This window comes from Sceloporus occidentalis, unplaced genomic scaffold (genome assembly GCF_023333645.1).
Source record: "Sceloporus occidentalis isolate IW3139 unplaced genomic scaffold, rSceOcc1.0.p SCAF_23, whole genome shotgun sequence".
In the NCBI taxonomy this organism is placed as follows: Eukaryota; Metazoa; Chordata; class Lepidosauria; order Squamata; family Phrynosomatidae; genus Sceloporus; species Sceloporus occidentalis.
In genome coordinates, this window is record NW_028317003.1 from 4,477,078 (window position 1) to 4,502,913 (window position 25,836).

General features: G+C 41.2%; 1 protein-coding gene across 1 annotated transcript; it reads left to right on the forward strand.

Moving 5' to 3' along the window:
* Window positions 1–879: 879 nt before the first annotated feature.
* LOC149300715 (phosphoinositide 3-kinase regulatory subunit 4-like) lies at window positions 880–20,047 on the forward strand. The gene is made up of 19 exons (XM_089484914.1): window positions 880–1,609; window positions 2,627–2,760; window positions 3,394–3,976; window positions 4,239–4,373; window positions 5,854–6,075; window positions 7,407–7,580; window positions 7,943–8,088; window positions 9,189–9,392; window positions 9,777–9,978; window positions 11,151–11,335; window positions 11,798–12,008; window positions 12,358–12,523; window positions 13,569–13,733; window positions 16,710–16,921; window positions 17,460–17,606; window positions 17,727–17,827; window positions 17,939–18,027; window positions 19,312–19,423; window positions 19,877–20,047. The coding sequence occupies exons 1-19, from the start codon at window positions 880–882 to the stop codon at window positions 20,045–20,047; spliced, it is 4,089 nt and encodes a 1,362-aa protein (XP_089341040.1).
* The last annotated feature ends 5,789 nt before the right edge of the window (window positions 20,048–25,836 follow it).

A 25,836-nucleotide genomic window follows, 5' to 3' on the forward strand; every position in this document is an offset into this window, starting at 1 on the left:
GGATATCCTGAATATTAGAAGAAAAAAAAAGGGAGACGGAAACGCTTTGCTATTCTATCCTAGAGTGTTCAAAAGTTACTTTCTCTTCTCTTTTACAAGATATAACAAGAATAGTTCATGACAAATAATGCTATAGGAGCAATACCATGGCCTGTACTTTATTTTACAGGCACAATGCCTAAGTACGCTCACCAACTGATCTAAAGCAGGCGAAATGCCTTTAAATGTCATATATAATTGTAAAACACATACAAGCTTTGGAAAGACTGCGGTAGGCCATCAAAGTCAAATATACATCTGGCTGTGTTAGGTCTACATGTCATACAATCCTCACGCATTGACTCTTGGTCGACAAGCACCATAGTACAGTATATATATAATATATATACTACAGTATATATAGTACAGTATATATACTGTATGTATATATATAGTTATACAGCATATTTCATACATCAACTAAGAGAACCGACGTTGTTCTGTTGCGACATCCCTGCTCTCCTGTCTCTGTAACTCCGCCCTGTAGCCGCGCGCGCCCCCGCCCTGCATTGTTTTGTAACTTAGCGGCTTCCCCTCTGCTCGTGCACAGTCAGCACGCTCCCGAGAGCCAGTGCTTCTCTGCCTTGCACAGCGTTCGCCTAATCGTGAACGCGCACGCTGACAGAAGGACGGCCTCCCAAACAGGAAGAGAAGATCTGCTGTCTGAAGAGCCGCATACATAACATACATGCTTACATTTATACATACATTTATGCGTTTTCACGCGAATGCTTTAGGCGCTGCTTACGCATACATATGAAGTGCCCATGCCGATGACTACATAGCCGGTTTCCTGGTTTCTGAGTCGCATACCCTTTGAGCCCAGGCAGGGTGCAAGTCATGGGGAACCAGCTCGCGGGGATAGCCCCTTCCCAGATCCTCTCTGTGGACAGCTATTTCTCGGACATTCATGACTTTGAATATGACAAGAGCCTGGGCAGTACGCGGTTCTTTAAGGTTGCCCGAGCCAAGCACCGGGAAGGCCTAGTGGTGGTGAAGGTCTTTGCCATACAGGACCCATCTCTGCCCCTCACCAACTATAAACAGGAGCTGGAAGAGCTGAAGATACGGCTGTGCTCTTCCCAAAACTGCCTCCCTTTCCAAAAGTTCACCCTCAACGAGAAGGCAGCCATGCTGTTCAGACAATATGTCAGAGACAACGTTTATGACAGGATCAGCACCCGTCCCTTCCTGAACAACATCGAGAAGCGATGGATTGCCTTTCAGATCTTGACTGCTGTGGACCAGGCACACAAGTCTGGGGTCAGGCATGGGGACATCAAAACAGAGAATGTCATGGTGACCAGCTGGAACTGGGTCCTCCTGACAGACTTCGCCAGCTTCAAGCCCACCTATCTACCAGAAGACAATCCTGCGGACTTCAATTATTTCTTTGACACCTCCAGGAGGAGAACCTGTTATATCGCTCCAGAGAGGTTTGTTGACGGCACCACCTTCTCCACAGAACTTGAGTCCATTAAAGATCCATCTACGCCTTTGGTGGATCTTACAAACAACAACCAAAGAACAAGAGGGGATCTTAAGCGAGCAATGGATATCTTCTCAGCAGGTATATCTTCTGAAAACGGGATGCAGAGAACATCATCGGTTTAGTAGGAACAGTGTGAAGGAATTACGTTTTTCCCTGGGTTGCTCTAAATTAAAGCGCAAATAATTTTTACCAATTTCTATCAGTTATTTCGTTACCGCATACGCTCAGGTGAGGGCTACCAAAATGGTGAATGGTTGGTAGAGGCTAGAAAGAATTTGAACATGCATGGGACATAAAGCTATCCTGAATCTAAGACAAGACTGATTAAGGTCAGGAAAAATGGGTAGACTAGATGGGCCGGATGGATTTTATATGCCGTCAAATTCTGTGTTTCTATAATGGCTGTGTCACAAAAAAGTAAATTTGCAAGCAGGGTCGTCTAATTTATGGCATTGGCCATCAATTTGTGTTTAAAATGCTGCATAAGCTGTTGGAACTCTATGAATGATGTTGGGGGAACCATGTTGACAACACTGGGTTCCCTCTTAGTCACGTAGGTTAAACTATGCAAAATTAGAAGATTTATTGTTAAAACAAATCAAAAAAGTGTTTCCTCTGTATGTTCTGTAACTAATTCATTAAGCAGCATACACCATATCCAGCCATACCCATACTTAGAACATTGTTGACATTCATACGGTCAGCAGCCTAAGGGTACTTATTTCCGTTCATATGACAGCCACAGTCAGGACGGAGGAGGATGTAGCCAATTACGCCATTTTTATCCATTAAAAAAAACCGGCAATGTTTAAAGTGGTCATCTGACCGAAACATTGCTTTTCTATGTTGTGGCTCTATGATAAATTAATATGCAGGGGCATGTTGTTGTTGGCTAAGCAAGACCGCAACTTCCAAAGTTGTCCAAATAAACCACATATCATAGATGCTCTTGTATGTATAACATCACCAATGATGGGTTGGCAGATCGCCGGTAGAATGGGCAGATGACAACGGCGTCTTGTTATGTTTTGCAGAATAGTTGAGTCAACGTAGCGACAATCACCGTAATGTCAACATGTTTGCTTCTCTCCTCAGGCTGTGTTATAGCAGAACTGTTCACAGAAGGGGTGCCGTTGTTTGACCTGTCTCAGCTGTTGGCTTACAAAAAGGGGCAATTCTCACCCGATCAGGTGTTGAGCAAAATTGAAGACAGCTCTATCCGGCAATTGGTAACTATCTTTCCGCGATGGAAGCATGGATAACTTAATAAAACAACCCAAGCTGACATATTGTTCCTATATGTTTAAATGGCAATTTTAAGTAATTCTTACTATCTATAACAAACACCACTTTTATGCCGCCTTGTTTTTATGCCACTTCTCAGACATGATGTTATATGTGGGGTTTCTGCTGTGTTTTGTTTATTGTAGTTTGTTTTTTTTTAAGGATAAGTGGATAAAACAGATTAGGCATTTTGACCAAACTGCTAGAAGCTACTAACGTAGCGGTGAGGCTTGAGCGGAATTTTGGCGTTTGGTTGCATTGGGGTGTTTAATTTTTGGGGGAAAGCGGCATCAAGTTATTAGAAAGTGAGCCAATACGTAGAACGCCATATGTAACCTTTGCTAATGATTAATGCAGAGTTCTAGAACCTCTGTTATGTAAATCAGAGCATAATCTTTCACTCAGTACAGGCAAAAATATTATAGGACTAACAGTAAATACAAACAAAGGTAAACAAAATGGTTTATGGAAGTTCTACTAAGCCACTGTTGCTAATAGTCCTGTTCAGTGCCTTATGTCTTACAACAAAATTATATTCATATACGTTTTCTTTTTGTCTGTGCATACGTTACACATAGGTCACACAAATGATCCGCCGTGAACCGGAGAAAAGATTAGCAGCGGAAGATTATTTAAAACAACAGCGAGGGAATGCCTTCCCTGACATCTTTTACACATTTTTACAGCCGTACATGGCCCAGTTCGCCAAAGAAACGTTCCACTCTGCCGACGAACGCATCCTTGTTATCCGCAAAGATCTAGACAACATCATCCACAACCTCTGTGGCGATGATCAAAGCGAGAAGTCCGAGGGTGAAACCAAGGAACACGGGCTGCTCATCTTGGTCTCTGTGATTACGTCCTGTTTGCAGACATTGAAGTATTGCGATTCGAAGCTGGCTGCCCTGGAGCTTATCTTACATCTGGCTCCGCGCTTGAGCGTTGAGGTCTTACTGGACCGTATCACCCCATACCTTTTACATTTTAGCAATGACTCTGTTCCTAGAGTGAAGGCTGAAGCTGTGAGAACGTTGACAAAGGTTCTTGCCCTCGTGAAGGAAGTTCCTCGAAATGACATTAACATTTATCCAGAGTACATATTGCCAGGCATAGCACATTTGGCCCAAGATGAAGCGACTATTGTCAGACTTGCTTATGCAGGTAAAGATGGGAAAAAGAGCTTGAACCAGGCTTTTTGATCATGACAACTGGGATTGTCTAGAATAGTGTTTTGTTTTTTAGTGGGCCAGAGTGCACCATTGACAAGACTAGTCTATCAAATCAGTAGAAAGATATAAATTCTATGTGATTTTATGTGGCTATATAAAAAATACCGGCATGCCACCATCGGACGGTACTGCTGAAAACCTTGTTAAACATTCACTGCATCACCTAACTTAACATTGATGTTCTTGTTGTGCAGAGAATATTGCTCTTCTGGCTGAAACTGCCCTAAGGTTTTTGGAACTGGTGCAGCTGAAGAACCTAAACATGGAGAATGACCCAAACAGTGAAGAACTAGAAGAAGTGTCACACCCCAGTGAGAATTATGACACAGGTACTGTACTCCCTTTTATTTTTTTTTTTATTTTTTTTTTTTTCTTCTTCTTTACAGGTTGCCCTCATTGACGTTCCTGTTAACTTTACAAAATAACTTCAAAAGAAGCTTGTAGGAGGTGATCCGGTCTCAGATAGGCACTCGCAATTTTCCCTAGTGTAGAGGATCCTAGCTAGATACCCCTACCGCTTGTGAGCAGAAAAGCGCAATCCTCATTGCAGGAGCAGTGATGGACAATCACTCAATCCTCGGCACATAAGATGTCAGACGGGTACAAAATATGAGGTGTATCCCAGTCCTCATATTCCAATGAAAATAATTTTGGCTTCAATCAGACAATCTTCTTACTGTCTTAAGTTACTGTCTCTTGAAACTATAACTAGCATATGACTGGCCACAAACATACTGTATTTGCTCAATTATAAGACGAGGTTTTTTTCAGAGCAAATGCTCTGAAAAATACCCATCGTCTTATAATTGGGGTTGTCTTATAATCAGACCTCAAATAGAGGTCTATATAAAATAAGATCCAGATCCACCGCAGCTCTGCAGGGGACCTGGATCCTCCTGTCTTATCCCCCATTTAACCCCCCGCCCAAACTTACCGGTTCTTCTGACTCCCTGCTTTGTAGCGGGTAGACGGGGTTTGGCTGCGTCCATCTTGCAGACCTTCCCCGACTCTCAGAGAGGAGACTTCCGGTGCGGGGAATTCACTCTGAAGTCGGGGAAGGTCTGCGCGATGGACGCAGACAACCCCCGCTGCTAACCGCACCTCCTTCCGGCTGCAGCGGAAGTTGCCTACGCGGATCGCGTAGACGTCTACACGCTGCCCCGGCTACACAGCAGGGAGTCGAGAGCACCGGTAAGTGTGTGTGTGTTTGTGGGGGGTGTTAAATGGGGGGCATAAGGCATTTCTGTAGAGTGTAGAGTGCTCTATGAAATGCCTTTTAACCCCCTTAATGCCACTCTGCCTCCCTGTATGCCACTCTGCCCCATAAAATGCCTTTTAACCCCCTAAATGCCAGAGTGGTATATAGGGGTATAAGGCATTTCTGGAGGCAGAGTGGCACATAAGGGGTCAAAAGGCATATCATGGGGCACAGTGGCATTTAGAGGGTTAAAAGGCATATCATGGGCCACAGTGCCATATAGGAGTGGCAAGCCTGGGGGCAGATGTGCGTAACTGGGGACCAGGGAAATAAAAACAAAAAAAATATTTTTCTTAATCATAGTTTTTTTTAAGAAAATAGTTTACATTAATTAACATTTACTAGTAAAGGCTTTTTCTTTTTTTCCTAAATAAATATTCAGATTTTGTGGTGTCGTCTTAAAATCAGGGTCGTCTTATAATCGAGCACGTACGTTACTAGGATCGGAGAACCTTTAGTTTGACAGGAGCTGCTTGTTGACTTGCCTTACTATACTGACTGTGCTGCCTGGCAAGTCATTTACGTTTCATTTTGTTTTATTGTGTGTTCAGAGTTGCAGGCTTTGCATGAAATGGTCCAGCAAAAGGTGGTGACATTGCTGAGTGACCCGGAGAATATTGTCAAGCAGACTTTGATGGAGAATGGAATAACAAGGCTCTGTGTCTTTTTTGGTCGGCAAAAAGCTAACGACGTCCTCCTTTCTCACATGATCACATTTCTGAATGATAAGAATGACTGGCACCTCCGTGGCGCTTTCTTTGACAGCATTGTTGGTGGGTACTCCCTTTCCTATCTAATGCTTTTCTCTTATTATACAACTGGCAGTCCTATAACCATTTAGAAATCTATGATTCTAGCCTTTGTAAATTCACAGGATTTTAAGCAAATAAAAAAAATGGAATTTAAAAATAGAATGCTATAGAATTTAGATTGTGTATCTTTTGTTATAGCGTGTTCTGGACATACCTTTATGTTATCTTTGTGGTCCTAAAAAAAAATTAGGTGTGTTCCTGAATTGCAGTACATCAGTTATCGGCTTCTACCTATAAGAGAAGGGCGAGGATTTAATTCCACATTGTACACACGTTTTTGTGTGTGAGGGCATACAGACCTAATGATATATTATGTATAACCTACCATAAAAAAAATCCTTATTGTTTTTTCTTGAAGAATTACTTACATTTCAGGAAGAAGGAGCTGATGGCACTATATATGTCTACAAAGCGAAATCAACATCATCATTCCATTAAGGATGTACCTAATCATGTATATGTATATTAACCTGTAGCACTTGTATATAGTTGTGCATAATTCTGTAATTACAGGTCGGTTAGTAATAGACAGCGTGAATATAATAGATGCAGTGATATCAGAAATAGCGGCTAGTACTATATAGACTTTTATTTCTTACTATAAAAAGTGACGCAGGAAGGGCAAGAAGCAGAACCTAATGAGCTGCTCAAGCGCTGATAGGTCCCCTTACTATCGGTTTCTTTTAGTCCCACTGGTTTGTGCTCTAGAACATTGATCAGATTCATAAGTCTACATACGTAGTACAGAACAGAGAGTGCCCGAAGAAAAAAAAAAACAACAAAAAACATTTTAATTTTAAATATTTAGTAATAATGGTACCCAATGGATCATTCGAATCCATCATTAGTGATATTAAAACATACTGATATCAGGAGGCTATACCTTCAAGGTCCGTAGGAGCCATAGATCCATCTTAAGCTTTTTTTTCAACGCTCAGAAAAGTAGCCCAGTTTATTTTAAAGCCTCCACAGTACTTTCAATCACCACCTCCATAGTTAAAGGTTGTATATTTATGTATATTATATATTTATGTGCCTTTTTATCCTTCTAATGATGTAACTATATAAGAACTTGAATGTTCTCCACTGCTTATAACGCAGACATATGGTCACAGTACTGTTTAGGGTTGTAAAGTAATATTATTGAAAGAATAGACAGTCATAAGTTAATATAGCTGTTTGGATTATTCTGATTTAAACTATACCCTTTAATGTCTCTGTTTGAAACTTTTCTTTTAATGTCTGAGTTCAAACTAGTTTGCTTGACCTCTGCTTGCAATCCTTTCTCGCAGGTGTAGCCGCGTACGTTGGGTGGCAAAGCTCCTCGATCTTAAAACCCCTTCTCCAGCAGGGCCTGAGCGATGTCGAAGAGTTTGTCATCTTTAAAGCTCTCAATGCTTTGACCTGCATGAGCCAATTGGGCCTGCTTCAAAAGCCACACGTCTATGAATTTTCTTGTGACATTGGTATGGATTAAGTGTGTAAAAGTAATGTACACTTTTGCAGTTGACCTAAGATTAGCTCAAACTATCCGTCTGTCAGATCAGTAAGAGTCACTGTTGGGTAACTGTTGGCCCATGCTATGCTGGGTTTAATGTGTAGATTAGAAATAGAATTTTTGTTTTTTCTCGTTCGCCATTTAAGGAAAATTGAGCCTCTATTTGGGTAATGGCATTGCTGGCTTTAGAAACTTTAGTTTTTCTTTCTTCTGAATAAAAGTGAGCTTTTACTAACAAGTATAGCCATGTAACATGCTTGAAATATTGCATTTTAATTTGAATTGATTTTACATATCAAAGTCTTATTTCTATTTCTTGTTTCTACTTAGCACCCTTTTTATGCCACCCCAATCTTTGGATACGGTATGGTGCTGTTGGATTTATCACTACAGTAGCCCAGCAGTTAAACATAGCAGATGTATACTGTAAGCTAATGCCCTACCTCCATCCATTCATCACCCAGCCAATTATACAGGTATGGGAATCACTGTGTGATTACATGATCTAAAACATGTTCGATATCTTATGTATCATATCGCTGTAACCATTGTATAAAAATTACAAAAAGGGAAATACAGCCATAACAAGCATAACAATGCTGCTGAACTGACCTGTTTGTATATACCGTATTGGCTCGGATATAGGCCGCCCCCGTATATAGGCCGCACCCTAAAAGTTTGGTGCTTTTTTAAAGAAAAAGTTTTTTTCTTTAAAAAAGCACCAAAAAAACATGCTGCCACTCTGTCTCCCCCCCCCCGAGATATTCTGCCACTCCCCCCCCCCGAGATATGCTGCCACTGTCCCCCCCCCGAGATATGCTGCCACTGTCCTCCTCCCCCCCCGAGATATGCTGCCACTCTGCCCCCCCCCCCCGACTTACCAGAGGAGACTCCCGGGTGTCTTGCGGGGCTGGCGGGGGACATCTACGCAATACGCGTATACAACTTCCGGTGCCGGCACTCAGCGGATGTGCCGGCACCGGAAGTTGTATACGCGTATTGCGTTGTTTGCCCCGCAAGACACCCGGGAGTCTGCTCTGGTAAGTCTTGGGGGCAGAGGTAAAACGCATCGTGCGGACGTTCACCGGCTGCGGCGATGCGGGCGGGTAAACAACCTCCGCAGCCGGTGACCGTCCGCACGATGCGCTTAGACGACCTCCCGTGCTGGCAGGGGAGGCTGTCTAAGCGTATTGGGGAGTAGGATGCAGGTCCCCTGCACCGCTGCGGGAGATCTGTATCCTAACCCTGCTGCCTGCCCGGCGCCCGGCAGTCGGGCGCTAGACCCGAATATAGGCCGCACCCCCACTTTAAAGACTTTAAAGTGGGGGAAAAAAGTGCGGCCTATATTCGAGCCAGTACGGTACATCAAGAAATGGGTGTACATCTAGCAGATACATCCTGATGATGCTATAAAATCTGCATTAGATACAAGTACATCTGCATTTTGAGCTGTTTTAGAGCTGTGCTATCCTAGAAGGAGGAAACAAGTCACAAAATCACCAGTTCACTTTATTGCCGGCATATGTTTTGGGTTGGGTGCTATTGTTTTTTGAGAGTGTGCCTCTCTGAATGACAGATAGACAAGGAGATAGTTCTGCTGAGTGTGCTGAAGGAACCAGTAAGCCGCTCCATATTTGATTATGCTCTGAGATCAAAGGACATCGCAAGCCTCTTTAGACATCTCCAGATGCGCCAGAAGAAGAGAAACGGTTCTCTGCTCGAGTGTCCTCCTCCCGATGATCCAGCAATCGCTCAGCTCTTAAAGAAGCTCTTGTCTCAGGTATGCCATTAATTCATTACATTTAAATTGTATAAAATGCTTACGAGTAGGATGAATAGTTAACCCGGACCTTAGGTGATATGTGAGATCAGAATCTGGAGAAATAGGAAGATTTGCATTAATGGATGGTATCTATTACATTTGTGTTCACATCTTGTCATACCCCTTGAATTTATGTAATGTAGTAAGCGCTGCGTAACCTGTTGGCGCTATATAAATAAAAGATAATAATAATAATATAATGATATGTATACAGTATAATTGTGTGATTCCTGGTTTGCAACAAGACTGCACATTGATTTCAAGCATGGGGTTTTATATATATATATATATATATATATATATAATTACAAACATACTGCGTTATTTTTTAAAATATCTTAGGGGATGACAGAAGATGAAGAAGACAAGCTTTTAGCACTAAAAGACTTCATGTTAAAGTCAAACAAGGCCAAGGCGAACGTAGCAGATCAAAGCCATGCACATGAAAGTTCTGTAAAAGGGGTGATTGATCTGCAAGCTTTGGGCCTCAGCGGAAGGCAAGCTGATCTTGTTAAACCAAAACTGGATACTGAAGACAAACGCAGTAAGTGGTGAAATTTGGTATGAAGCTATTTACACTTGCATCTAAACAAAACAAAAAAAAGAAACTTAAATTTTGTGTGTGTATGTATGTGTAAATATTATATATACATTCACTGACCACTTTGTTAGGTACACCTTGCTAGTACAGGGTTGGACCCCCTTTTGCCTTCAGAACTGCCTTTATTCTTCGTGGAATACTCAGGTCGGCTGTCACGTTTAAACAATGCTCAATTGTTACTAAGGGGCCCAAAGTTTGCCAAGAAAATGTCCCCCACACCATTACACCACCGTCACCAGCCTGAAACATTGATACAAGGCAGGATGGATTCATGCTTTCATGTTACTTACGCCAAATTCTGACCCTGCCATCTGAATGTCACAGCTGGAATTGAGACTCATCAGACCAGGTAACATTCTTCCAGTCTTCCATTGTCCAATTTTGGTGAGCCTGTGTGAATTGTAGCCTCAGTTTCCTGTTCTTAGCTGACAGGAGTGGTACCCGGTGTGGTCTTCTGCTGCTGTAGCCCATCTGCTTCAAGGTTCGATGTATTGCGCATTCAGAGATGGTATTCTGCATACCTTGGTTGTAACGAGTGGTTATTTGAGTTACTGTTGCCTTTCTGTCATCTCAAACCAGCCTGCCGATTCTCCTCGGACATCAACAAGGCATTCTTGTCCACACAACTGCCGCTCACTGGATATTTTCTCTTTTTCGGACCACTCTCTGTAAATCTTAGAGATGGTTGTGCGTGAAAATCCCAGCAATTTCTGAAATACTCAGACCAGCCTGTTTGCACCAACAACCATGTCACATTCAAAGTCACTTAAATCCCTTTTCTTCCCCATTCTGATGCTCGGTTTGAACTTCAGCAAGTTGTCTTGACCTTGTCGCTGAGTTACTGCCAAGTGATTGGCTGATTAGCTATTTGTGTTAACAAGCAATTGAACAGGTGTACCTAATAACGTGGCCAGTGTGTGTGTATATAAAGAAAGTTCTTATTTCAGATCATATCTTAACAGTTCTTAATTGCATCCATTGAGAATTGCAGACAACTGGTTTTATACAATAAGTATTAAAATAGTGTTTTTTTATTATTACATATCTAGTTGTGGTGCCTTTACATCCTCTACAAATATTTTTGTTTGATTACAGTTATGTTGTTTATATTTTAGCCCGGAAACATGTAAAACAAGATTCTAATGTGAATGAAGAGTGGAGGAGCATGTTTGGGGCAATGGAGCCATCGAGCATGAACCAGGCAGGCACAAGAACATTGCCGTCCGAGCAGGAGTCTGGGAAACCACTTCGATCTGAGTCTTCTGCTGCCCTTTGCGTACCGTTGTCATCCTCCCCACAGGTATTTAAGTTTAAAGACCGCATTATCCTGATCACAGTATAGAACATCACCCGTATTCTGTAGTGCTAAGTTGGCTATAAAGATTCTTGGCACCTAACGTTTGTGTCACTTTGGAGGAACACGTTTATCTTCTTCTTTCCCCCCCCCAAAAAACATATATATTTTGTTAATTGGGATACTGTAAGTAAAACTTATTACGTTATAATTCCTATTAAAAATGAAAGAGCCTTAACGGAAAGGCTCTCTTGGCTACTATTTGCAAGTTCACCTATGGCAGTGGAAGGAACAACCTTTACTGGTGAGAAACGTTTTGTTCTTTTGTGCTCGGTACATTAGGATTTTCCTGTAAACCAATTTCCTCCCATTATGACGCAATGAAAAAGGAAATTCTTTTTTAAATATTTCACCCATGAATATATACCTATATTTGTTTTGTCGTGTGTATTGTATTATCTTGCCTAGACTACCGAGGGGACAGGAATCCAGTCAAGGAGACCAACCCTGCAGATCCACACCAGCACATCCTTGCCTTCAGCCTTCCAAATACGCATGACAACATGTAAAAGTGAACTTCAGCACCTCGTCCAGCAGAAACGGGAGCAGTGCAATGCAGAGAGACTCGCCAAACACATGATGGAGAGTGCCGAGTGGGAGAGTAAACCTCCGCCAACAGGTAACTGAAAGCATGGAGCCACTGCGCTGTCAAACCCATGAAACCCATGGTGTAAAATCCATCATGATCAATGTTCTTTTGGTTCTGCTTCTTTCAATGTACTTAGATCTTAGTGGAAGTAAAATAAACTTGACTTTTACTTCTACTGAGCAAAACATCAGAGCACAAAATTGGAAGAAAACATAAAAACATTGAGGCGTGCCTGACTTTTATATAGGCCAAATGATTTTACCCATCTGTTCTACATGTTGTATGAATTAACACATATTTAGCCTTTATAGTTTATTTTTATACTCTTGTAAGTATAATATTGGCTATACCTCTATTTAACAAGTGTTTCTGTTGTCAGGATGGCACCCTAAAGGCCTGCTAGTGGCTCATCTACATGAGCACAAGGGCCCTGTAAACAGAATAAGAGTCTCAGACGAACATTCCATTTTTGCCACATGCTCAAATGATGGGACAGTAAAGATCTGGAACAGCCAGAAAATGGAAGGAAAGACAACGACCACAAGGTGCGGCTAATTCTATGGAAAGAGAACACATGTTGACCCAATTACTTGGCAATGCTTTAACCCCTTAAGGTCTTTTGACGGGTCAGACACGTCACGGAAAAACGATCACTTAACGACCTATGACGTGTCTTACACGTCATTTCATTAAACAAGCTTAGAAAGTGATCTACACTAGGACATTGTTTTAATTTGCAGTCATGTGTGTCATTTACATAGTTACATAGGCTGAAAAAAGACATGCGTCCATCAAGTTCAGCCTTTCCTATATCTGTTAATTTGTTGCGGTTGATCCAAAAGAAGGCAGAAAAAACCCCGGTTGCACTAACCAGGGGAAAAAATTCCTTCTTGACCCCAAAATGGCAGTCAGATTTCTCCTTGGATCAATAAGCTGTTTCCCCATAATTAAAAATTATATCCCTGAATATTATGTTTCTCCAGGTATACATCCAGTTGCAGTTTAAACGTCTGTACAGACTCCGATAAAACTACCTCTGCAGGCAGAGAATTCCACATCCTTATTGTCCTTACTGTAAAAAACCCTTTCCTCTGCTTTAGTCTAAATCTCCTTTCTTCCAGTCTGAACGCATGACCACGTGTACTATGCATAGTCCTGTTTATGAACAGATTTCCTCACAATGGTTTGTATTGGCCCCAAATATATTTATATAATCCTATCATATCCCCTCTGAGGCGACGTTTTTCTAAACTAAACAGATTTAAATTAGTTAAGTGTCAAATTGTTAAATAGTTCACAAATGTTTGTTTTAAAGATAAGGGTGTCTTAACTCTCTTGTACAACACCACTACCATTAAGCATCGTACTGTAATGTTAATGCTCTAATTTGCCAGTGCGGTTTCATATACAAGATAATCAAAACATCCAAAATTGCCACTATCATGATTTAAGCCAGAAAGAAAGAAGTGACTTCCACTGTTGGGAAACAGTGTGCAGTGGTCCATACATAATGGATATTTGGAAAATGTTTTAACCCAGCTATGTACATATGTTATGTGATTTAGCATGCCTTTTTATGTTTTGTAACAGATCAGTATTAACATATTCCCGTATCGGGGGCCATGTTAAGACAATGACCTTTTGCCAAGCATCGCATTATTTGGCTGTGGCTTCAGACAACGGCAACATTCAGCTTCTTGCCATTGAAGCTTCAAAGCCCCCCAAATCTCCCAAAATTCACCCTCTTCAAAGCAGGTATGCTTTACTTTTCTGTGAGTGTTTTTACTTGTATTTTGTACTGTATTGTGTGTGTGTGTGTATATATATATTTATTTTTTTTTGCATCTTGTTCTCATGTTGGCACTAGATGGATAACAAATAATGCATTATAAAAATTATATGTATGTATATATATATATATATATATATATATATATATATATATATATATATACCGTATTGGCTCGGATATAGGCCGCCCCCGTATATAGGCCGCACCCTAAAAGTTTGGTGCTTTTTTAAAGAAAAAAAACATGCTGCCACTCTGCCCCCCCCCCGAGATATGCTGTCACTGTCCTCCCTCCCCGAGATATGCTGCCACTGTCCTCCTCCCTCCCCGAGATATGCTGCCACTGTCCTCCTCCCTCCCCGAGATATGCTGCCACTGTCCTCCTCTGCCCCCCGAGATATGCTGCCACTGTCCTCCTCTGCCCCCCGACTTACCGGAGCTGACTCCCGGGTGTCTTGCGAGGCCGGCGCGGGACATCTACGCAATACGCGTATACAACTTCCGGTGCCGGATGTGCCGGCACCGGAAGTTGTATACGCGTATTGCGTAGATGTCCCCCGCCGGCCCCGCAAGACACCCGGGAGTCTGCTCCGGTAAGTCAGGCGGGGGGCCAGAGGTAAAACGCATCGTGCGGTTAGACAACCGCACGATGCGCTTAGACAACCTCCCGTGCCGGCACCCCCCCCCGTGGGAAGTGCTGGCAGGGGAGGCTGTCTGAGCGTATCGGGGAGTAGGATGCAGGTCCCCTGCACCGCTGCGGGGGATCTGTATCCTAACCCCGCTGCCTGCCCGGCGCCCGGGACTGCATGTCCCGGGCGTCGGGCGCTAGACCCCGAATATAGGCCGCACCCCCACTTTAAAGACTTAAAGTGGGGGAAAAAAGTGCGGCCTATATCCGAGCCAATACGGTATATATATATAATTTTTTTTACATCTTGTTCTCATGTTGGCACTAGATGGATAACAAATAATGCATTATAAAAATTATATCTAATTTATTGTAAAATGCCTTGTTCCTTATTGTAGAACACTCATTGGCTTAACCCTTTGAGTGCTGGAGTCAGGACATATTTTTCTCCTTTGGGAAGCTGGGCCAGTTTTCATACTTATGCAGTACTTAAATGTATAGGGCACACTGTGGGTGTAAAACTACTAGGGCTGCAACAACTAATCGATAAAATTGCTAATAATCGATAATGAAAATCGTTGCCAACGAATTTCATTATCGATTAGTTGAATTGATTTTTATCGATTATAAAATTAGGGTTTTTTCAGAGCAAATGCTCTGAAAAATATCCCTCGTTTTATAATCCGTTTAGTGTCTGACTCACAGCTGCAGCTCCTACTTACAGTTCCTCCCTGCCGATTGGCCCTCACTTCCTTCTTCCAGTCCCTCCCTGCAGTGGGGCCAATCGGCAGTGACTGCAGGGAGGGACAGGGAGAAAGAAAGGGGCGGACCAAAGTGCCTATTGACCACGCCCATTTCCTATACTGTCCAATCTGCTCAAGATGTAATGTAAAAATGTAAATAAAATGTATATTTGGGCTGCTGAAAGTTTAGGGTTAATTTAGGGGCAGTTATAGTTAGTGGGGTGTTTAGGGTTAATTGTGGTTGATGGGGTGTTTAGGGTTAATTTAGGGGCAGTTGTGGTTGATGGGGTCTTCAGGGTTAATTTAGAGGCAGTTGTGGTTGATTAGGTGTTTGGGTTAATTTAGGGGCCGTGATAGTTAATGGGGTTTTTAGGGTTTATTTAGAGGCAGTTATGGTTAATGGGGCCTTCTCTTCAGGGTTAATTTAATGCTGAGGACTGAGGGTTAATTTAATGCTGAGGACTGAGGGTTAATTTAATTAATTGAGGGGAATCTAAATCCTGGGAGCAGTGAAGATTAACCCTGTATTTATTTATAAAAGTATTGTGTCTGAACGAGTCTGCAAATCTATGAGGGCACTATGGCATATCAGGGGGGTATACAGCATACCTTGGGAGGACGGAGTGATATATCTGGGGGTATAAGGCATATAGGGTATATAAGGCATATGTGTGGAGGGCAGCGTGGCATGTCTGGGGGTATGTGGCATATCTGGCAAGCCTGGGCTCAGATGTGCATAACTGGGGGGGGGGGCAGGTTGGGAAATAAAAACAAGAAATGCATTTTTATCAGTTTTTTTTATTCTGCTGTTTGTTTTTTACGTCTTACGTTATTTTATTAAATTATCTTAAATAAATGAAAAATTAATTTTTTTTATCCGATTAATCGAAAAAATAATCGGCCAACTAATCGATTATGAAACATTATTTCCCCTTACATTACTACTCAGATAGTAAAGTCATATTTTTGTTTCCAATCTTTCATCCCCCCCCTCCTTAATAAGCTTAGATAATACATACCATAGTGATCAATCGAGGGAAGAAATTGACTACATAATAGAAATGTAGCTGGCCCTCTGAGCATACCTTGCCTGCCATGTACTCAATGACCAGCTGCAGTTTCAGCTCCTTGACTTCACTATGCACCAACAGCAGTGAGATTATGATAAAGGAAAAGCTTGGTTGACCCTGAATAATGCATAGTTAAATCAGTGAGATTTTTATCCTGGGCCGGCTCAGCCAGTCATAGAAAATCGACTTCCCTGGGATAGCACCTCATAGCACATAGTGACGCTGGTGAGTTGAAACGTCGGCCCTCCTTGTAAACCTGCCTGCAGTCTCTGACTTTAGTAAGCAAACACCCTATATATATTATATATATATTTAGCACCCACACTATGTATATTATGCCCGAGATCTTGTACTCCGCGTGCTTGTTTTCAATATCTACAAAATCTCTTCTACTTGTTTTTCTTGTTTTGTTACCCGTGATAACCATTTAATAAAACATGCTTGTGGTTGGAGCCATAGGAAATGTATAATGTGAAATGTATAATCTGTTCTGTTCCGTAGATCCTCGAATCTACAGGAAGACGGCTGCGTGGTGGACATGCATCAGTTTAATTCGGGGTCACAGTCCGTGCTGGCCTATGCCACTGTGAACGGCTCATTGGTAGGATGGGATCTGAGATGCTCCTCCAACGCCTGGACATTGAAACATGATCTGAGATTAGGTCTTATAACCTCGTTTGCAGTAGATATCCATCAGTGCTGGCTGTGTATTGGTAAGGCTGCGTGCAATATGGGGTTCTTAATAGCCATCACAAGGAATTTTGTAGGCTATAGTTATTTTTTTTTTTATAATGGTTTCATTTATAACTTAAAAAAATGCACAGTAATCATTATTTTGTTAATATTTAGTGGAGGGATGTCAAATTCAGTTTGAACCTACAGATATTTTGCTATCTTGTAGGATCTTCTTTCTAGACAGGCGGTGCCCACATCTAAGCAGGTGCTCAGGCACCATACGGCCACATAGTTATGTGCAGGCAGTCACAGTCGCACCCGCACAGTGTTTCAGCTGTACATGGACGGACACCCTGAATGCCTACTGCATCCACAGTGTTTTCAACTTACAGATCTGTGTGTGACCGGCTGGACAAGGAAGTTTAAAGGGTTGGATGTGGGTGGTGGTCTGCGTGCTTGAAACCCCTGCTAAAGGGGCATTGTAATAGTATCGATACGTTCAATATCCCATTGCTTTTCCCTTTATATGTGGCTGTACACATCTGGGATTTTGATTCGGTGTTTCTGTGTTTCAAGGTACTAGCAGTGGAACTATGGCGTGCTGGGACATGAGGTTCCAGTTACCAATATCCAGCCACACTCATCCGGCTCGTGCGCGCATCAGGCGCCTTCTGATGCACCCACTCAGCATGCATACAATGTATCAGTCGTGGGTCATAGCAGGTGAGTACAGGATGAGCATCTACATTTAAAATAATAATGAAAATATGCCTTAAAGGCGCCCTTGTGCATTGTTGTGTGTGGAACACTATTAATAAAAGCTCTGTTCTGTTTGACTCCAAGCTGTTGAAGGCAATAATGAAGTCTCCATGTGGGATATGGAAACTGGAGATCGTAGATTTACTTTGTGGGCCAGTAACGCTCCCCCACTTTCTGAAAGACAGGTATGTGTTGTGTCCATCCTGGACCAAAATATATTTTATGCCTAATAATGTTGTTGAGGCAGGGGGCTTTCAGTTTATCATCTATTGTCCAACATGTCTTCCTTCTGATAGGCGTCTCCTCACAGTGTTCATGGGATTTACTGTAGTCCAGCAGATGGAAACCCCATATTATTGACTGCAGGGTCTGATATGAAAATCAGGTAAGTTCTGTATTTAGTTATGCAATACATATTTATTTTTCAATCATGTGAAGTACTATAGGGCTTGAATTTACATGTTGGCCACTTGAATTTGAATACTGACCAAGCAACTATCTTGTGACTAACTGGACTTTGCTCGAGACAGCTTTGCAATATGTAATATATAAACCGAAGACACTCTGATGGTTAGATGTCATTAAAGACCGTTTTACTTTACTGTTGGCCTGTTCCCTGACCAAGTGTATTGTGAATGCATGTACATGCTTCCAATGCATTATTCCATGTGGGTTATAACTGCTTCTTCTACACTGAAAGTAACTGAAGTAGTTAATGGCTATTATTGGGTTTCAGTTTGCAGCCCTTCAAAGCAATCTTTTTACTTGCCGAGATCCATCGTTTTCGTGTCTCTTTCCATGGCTACTATATATGTGATGACATCTGATTTAGGTGGGCAAAGTAGGTCTTTTGTGTATTTACTGTATTTCCCCATGTATAAAACGCTCCCATGTATTAATTTTGGGGCCCGAAAATTACACTTCTATCATGCCCAGGTTCCAGGATGAGTGTGATGTTAGCTGTGCTGGAATCTGAGTATGCCTGGGCATGATAGGAGTGTTATTGTTGTGGTTAGCAATAATGTATATTTAATATAGCAATCACACTCCTATCATGCACAAGCAGCCAACACATGCACATCACTTTCAGCCTCCCTGTGCCCTGCCCCCCTACTTACACATCCATGCTATCACACACACATATTCATTCCCCCATTCTCGCAGACTCATACACCCTCGCCCACCCTTACCTGAACTGCAGATCTTCTGTTGCCGCTCGCAGACTTTGTTTCGCTCTGCATTGCTCGAACTCTGAGTGAATTTCTCTTGACCCGCCCAGGGGAGCAGGAACGGAGCGGAGTCATGTGATGTGATGTATATTCACGTGACTCCACTGGATTCCTGTGTCTCCTCGACGGAACAAGAGACGCTGCTGAGCAACACAGAGGTAAGCGGAAAAAAAAAAACCTACAACCACTGTATAAGACATCTTATACATGGGGAAATACGGTAGTTGCATAGCACTAAAGCAGCCCAGGAGATCTTCCTTCGTAAAAACTTTTTGTTAGACTGAACTGTAACACTTTCGTAAAGGCTGGGATCAAGATTGGAAGTGTCATCAAACAGAGTGTTTCGCATGCAAAAACTCCGCCGAGCCTAGTTGGGGATCAGGTCGCCTGAATATTGAAAATGAATGTTTTGTGCATGATTAATTGGTTGTAACTTTCAGATTTTGGAATCTGGCTTGTCCGAAGAGATCTTACATTATTGCAGGGAGCACCAATAATCTACCTCCTGTATCGTACTTCAGCAAAATAATTGAGGGCACCGAGGTTGTCCAAGTAAGTAATTTTACTATAATTTGCCCACCTTTCAGCACCATTCAGAACCAACACAATCATATGGACTTGTGGACTAGATTCATATTGGGTTTTTTTTTTTTCTTATTACCGTTGAGTAACAAATGTCATGATTAATTGTATTATTTTTTGTGTATTTTTTATTATTGAAATATGTTTAAAAGTATATACAGAGCTGGTGGTATTTTATATACAATAACTATGAGTATTTGTGAAATCACCCAGCGTCTACAGCTACACCCTCTCGGGTACAGAAAACATTTTATACAGTAGGAGTTCACAGTGCTGCACGATGTTCAAACTTTTGGACATTTTCTTATGGTGGCTTAATTATTAGCAAAAATACAAAACAATTTCTGAATATACTTCAAAATAATATAAAAATGCCTTTTTATTGTACTGTTCCACATTGGCTTTCTATCTCTTAATGTACAGGAAATTCAAAGCAAGCATCCAGTTGGTCCTAGTGAAGATACACCCCGAAAAGGGCCAGAGTCGTTGCCAGCTGGACACCATGACATAATCACAGACATGGCCACTTTCCAAACCACACAAGGGTTCATAGTAACTGCTTCTAGGGACGGCATTGTAAAAGTGTGGAAGTAAAGATTGCTAGAAGACTACAACATTCTCAGAAGGCACCTGATAGCCCACCCTTGGCAGCAGGTGGATCCCACTGCACTGCACTCCGTTTCAGGTCCCACCAGAATGGTGGCCGCTGACTTGTGCTGCTGGGGTGGTATAAGGATTTCGGCACCATACAACAACTTGGCTCTCAAAAGAAGATTTTCTACGTTTCTTTTTACATGAAATGTCCTGCCTATAGTATTATTACAGAATATTGCAAGTTTAAATTTAAAAATGTTCTCTATTTTGTACAATGTACATATGAAATGAATACGTGCAATCCGGTTTTGTAGGAACACATTCAGTAAACTGTGCTGTGATATTTAAATCTGATAGCATCTTGAAAGTTTATTTACAAGACTGTAGAAGTGAAGGAAAGGCATGGGTTTTGCACTTATGTTCTCACATTCTACTAATAAAGAACTACCTATATGCCAAAAGCGTCCAGTGTCATTTAGCATTGTTCCATATAGTGACTGGTAGAACCCTTATGTGTTCTTAATGGTGTTAGAAAAGACACTTGGATCAAAGGGAATTTTAGCTTTTAGAGAATCTCTCTTAAAGTCACAGGGATTTATTCACTAAAGAGGTCATTGGTAGCCGAGTTGTGGTTACAACTTCCTAAATTCACTACGCAATAAATAATGGGTCACTATAAAAAGTAAGGTGAAAATGATTACATTATTTAAATAGTTATACAATGCAACCAAAGTTTATTCTGGGAACAGAAACCTTCAAAATGTAAATTGAAGTCCACCCTGATCCCTTCTTAACTGGTTGTTAATAGCTTGGCAGAGAATATCGTAACTGTATAGCTGACAGGGTCTCCAGTAGGTTTGTTCAGCAGCCAGGATCAGGAACTGTCGGTCAATTGCATCTTTGTTTTAGTGAATTTAAAATCAGTAATATTTAAGGTTGAAGCAGTTTTATGACGATGAATTCCCCCTTCTTAAGCTATGTCCCCTTTTGCTATAGTCAAATTTTCATCCTGTACATGGAGAACATCTCAATTGTTCAGTAGTATCCCATGCAATAATTGGGTCCAATGCAATAAATGCAGCAGTGCCACCAGATCTTTATCGCAGTGATGGGTTAGCAACTTTATGGGAAGCAAGATAAGCCAGAGGTTGCTTCAACCTCTATGGTGAGCCTCCCTGAGCTCAGAGCTAGTCTCAAAGACTTATGGAGGTTGCAGGGTTGCAGACACGAACACTGGGTCAACTTACAAAATTGTGTAAGGTGTCTTGGGTTCCTTCTTGCACATTCTAGTCTGGTTTATTACTGTCCGTATCCTAGGTCATTTGCAGGGCTATGGAGGTTGTGTATTTCTGCAAATTTCAATAACTCGGGAAAGCTCTGAATGGTCCTCAGCAAGATGGGCCTTTTAATACTTTAGAACAGAGGTTCTCAAACTTATTTGGCTCACCGCCCCTTCTTAAAAAAAATAAATAAATAAACCTCAGCGGACCCCCTGGAAATCCACCTGGATTGTTCGAGTGCCCCCCAGGGGTTTATTTGGAAAATAACGTAATCACTAAGACTCTTTTTCTACTCTTCTTTCTTTATGCTTCTCCTTATTTTTATTCAATGTCCCCCAATTACACCTGATGCTACTACCGCCACCCTGTATTATTCCAGCGCCCTCCAGGAGGCAGTATCACACACTTTGGGAAGCACTTCTGCTGTTGTAGCCCATCTGCTTCAAGGATTGAGGTGTTGTTTGTTCAGAGATGATATTCTGCATGCCTTGGTTTTTTGAGTTACTGTTGTATTTCTGTTATCTTGAATCAGTCTGCCCGTTCTCCTCTGGCCTCTGACATCAACAAGGCATTTTCGTTAACACAACTGCAGCTTACTGGATATTTTTTCTTTTTAGGACCATTTCCTGTAAACCCTAGAGATGTTTGTGCGTGAAAATCCCAGTAGATCTGCAGTTTCTGAAATACTCAGACCAGCTCGTCTGGCACCAACAACCATGCCACGTTCAAAGTCACTTAAATCCCCTCCCTTCCCCATTCTGGTGCTTGGTTTGAGCTTCAGCAAGTTGTCTTGACCACGTCTATACGCCTAAATGCATTGAGTTGCTGCCATGTGATTGATTTAGCTATGCGTGTTAACAAGCAATTGAACAGGTGTACCTAATAAAGTGGCCAGTGTGTGTAGGTGTTGGTTTTGCATCATGCTCCTCAAAGTAGGATTCAGCCAAAAACACTATCCAAATCACTTACTGTTACAGCTTCATCACAGAATTTGCATAAGAATAAACTTATAAACTTTTTTTCTCATACTCTTACTGTTTAAAAGCCATTTTTATGTGTAAAACTTCCTTTTTAATGAAGTATCTGAGATAAGCTGCCAATCTAGTAAATATACCATATTGGTGCTGCCACTCTGTCCCCCCCCCCCGAGATATTCTGCCACTGTCCTCCCTCCCCGAGATATGCTACCACTGTCCCCCCCCCCGTGATATGCTGCCAATAGGCCATACAGAAACATGTAATTTTATTTGCATAAGCATGGGTCACATTATACAGCAAAACGCACACATTTTAACAAAAACTAACACATTCAACTGCGCCAATCTGTTGAATCCAGCAAAAAAAAAATTGCTGAATATCCAAACATCTTTATATTTTTTTGTTTAAAATTGTAGTCATTACAAATTCCCTTGCCTGAAACGTGCTCTTGGCTCATCGGCTCATGTAACTGAACATACAAGCCTCTGAACAGCAAAACTGTAGGTGGCAGCCGTGTGTATGCAGCAGGTAGCCAAAATTTAATTTATAAGCCTCTGGCGTTATATAGCACAATCAAATTTTCAATCCTAGGCCAGTTCTGTGTATTTTTCTAAATGTCATTTTTTAATTCTACGTGATTCCCGAGAAGTTTCAACGTTTCCATAATCCGACGAAGCCATCAAAATGGGTTTTTGTGCATAGTATATGGTTGTGTGATGCTAGCCAGGTATGAACACGATCTGGTTCCCCAGCTGCTGTGAAGTCAGTTCCCATAATCTTATGCCACATTGTCTGTTTGGCATAACTGGAAGAACCTGTGTATACTCAAGCAAGACTGGCTGGATGCAAGACCACATGTCTGAGCCAGGCTATAACTGGCTAAAGTACAAACCCTGCCTGTGTGCCAAGGCCAAGTTGGCTCGTTCTGCGGCCCATCAGGCTTGACCATGGCTACAGATTTAGCACCTTCAGAATGGTAGTCCGTGGCAACTGCTGTGCCATTTACTACTCTGTCACAGTCACGTTTTGCTTTATTCCCGAGCTGTGTGAGTGGCATATATTGTATATATAAGCTATGTTTGAGGTTATATACTGGAAATAATTCATGGGCAAAGTGGAGCAGTCTGCAGGGACATTCCATATACTGTAGAAATCTGTCAGTTTTTCCTGGATTTAGTACATAATACGCTGTTTTTTCCCACTTTGCTTTAGTCGCCTTCATTTTGTGGTTCAAGTCTAAATGTCATTTTGAAAGTGTTGTTATGAATATTAGGCATCTGACAGAGTAGAAGTGGTGAAACCATGAAAAAAAATCAATCACAATGACAACCGTGATAAATCATTTTTTTTACAGATCATTCATGCTCATGTCATACTCATGTGATATGATTTAGTTTCATACCAAGATTAACTGTTAAGCAAAAGTGTAGCCATGCCCATAGAGTCTGCCAAAACGGAAAATACTGATGATACTGAATATAAGTGGTTTTAGTGCCACCTTCCAAAAGTGATCTTATCACAACATTCAATAAAAAAACACCTGCTGGTGTCATCCCATTGGCTTCCATGATGGTAAGATCAATCTTTCAATGAAACACTAAAAATGACTTTTTATATATAACCATAAAGAATGTAAAGGTCCATCAGCATATACTGATGTTGACATAGACCTGGGCCTCGCCTTTATCTTTACCTTTACCCAAATGTCAATAGATCGTAATCTTCTTATGAGCATGGCTGGGGTTTACCAACACCAACAATTTTAGGAGGCTTTAAGGCTTTAAAGGTGTTGGTTTTTAAAGACAAATGGGTGTAGCTAAAAGTTAGCAAAGTGTAAGAAAGAATATCTGTCTGAAGAATATGAACGTGGCACCCGTTATTAGAAGCAAACAGAGTTCCTAAGGTAGGAAAACTCTACTTTAAACACAATGTAAACCTTGAGTATATCTATGTAAAAAAATGAATTCTCTAAGTGTAAAAACACACTGAAAATTATCTGATTCACTATTGTCTGTAGAAGAATCGATGATTATATGGCTTAATAACTGAAGATAAACCTTTTGGTTGACACATTGATGTTGGATATTATATGCTACGGCAAAACACTAAATCTTGATTTTTTTATTTGTTTTTATTATTGCTGGATAGAGATAATTTCTGGGCTTGGTATCTGTGGCACAAAACAGTAGTTTAGGTGTCTTTTTTCACGTCCCGTTGGCTCTGTTACCTGAAAATAATGAAATGCAAGAATGTTACATTACAGCAAAAATAAAGTGAAACTGAAGTGATCTAAAAGTAACACATTTTAGGTTTGGTCCTTTTTAGAACCGCACAACACCCTTGATTGCTTGGAAGTCATTGTGATAGAAAACACTAATTACACATTCTCCAAAACAGACCAGATTTCCTATTAATCCTGCTAGACATTTTTCCAAAATACTACTTTTAGGGGTGCCATTTTACCTGTGCTCTGTCCCATCTAGCCCCCGAGGTGCTCTATGTTCAAATTTTGCATGGTTTTTCCAGAAAAGAAAATAGTTTCTTTTTACATTACTGTCATAGCAAGGCCAACTTAATGAAAAATTTTTTTCGTACTACCTGTACTTAACTATATATATATATTGGATGTTTCTCAGTTGCTCCCTGGTGTCCCCTACTCAGTAAGGTCTGAGGAGCAGACGTGAATCTCTGGTTGGACTGCAAGGAAATAGTATTCTGACTGTGCAACTCTGTAGAATATACACTATACTTATTTCAGACTCGGCGTGTTCTGACTATTATTAGTCAAAGGAATTTAAGTGATGATGGAATTATGTTAATAGCAATTTTCCTGTGAGAACTGAACTTCATCATCGGCATAATTACACATTTGGAGACTTTATAATAAATATGCCACATTTATCAAATAATTTCTGTCTACTCCTACATATATAAATTATTTGTGACTGATAAAAAAAAAACACTAGTTGCGCCAACTTAGAACAGGGATCTATCACGTTATTGCACTATAAAAATATTCTCCTTTTTTTCCCGGGTTCTCTGCATTCCGAGATAATAATAAAGGCCTTGAATCAGGGTCACTTTCTATACACATTCCTCGTTGTTACATGAATCTGTGCAAAGCCTCCAAAAAAGAAATATATTTCCATATAGGTTTTTGTATTCCTACCAAAATGTATTGTGCTAAAGCTATAATTAATTAATGCCCCACTTTGTGTCAGGCAGGGTGCCAGAGAGACATCATGGTCTGCCGGTATATAACAAGGGCAGTAGGCCCTTGTGTATAAAGAGTTTATACTCCAGAACTGTATGAAGCTCTGTGTAAATTGTCAGGGCTGTATCAATAATATTCTTATTGTTGTCGGTACTGCACAGGATCTAAATCCTCTCGATTGTGATCTTGGAAGCAGGGTCCCCTCTCTACCTAATGTACCGGCTTGTCTTAGTCTGTCAGTTCTAGTTTTGTCATATCATTTTGAATATATATACTGTAAGAAGTACGGAATAAATAGTTGCCGTTATATAAAAAAA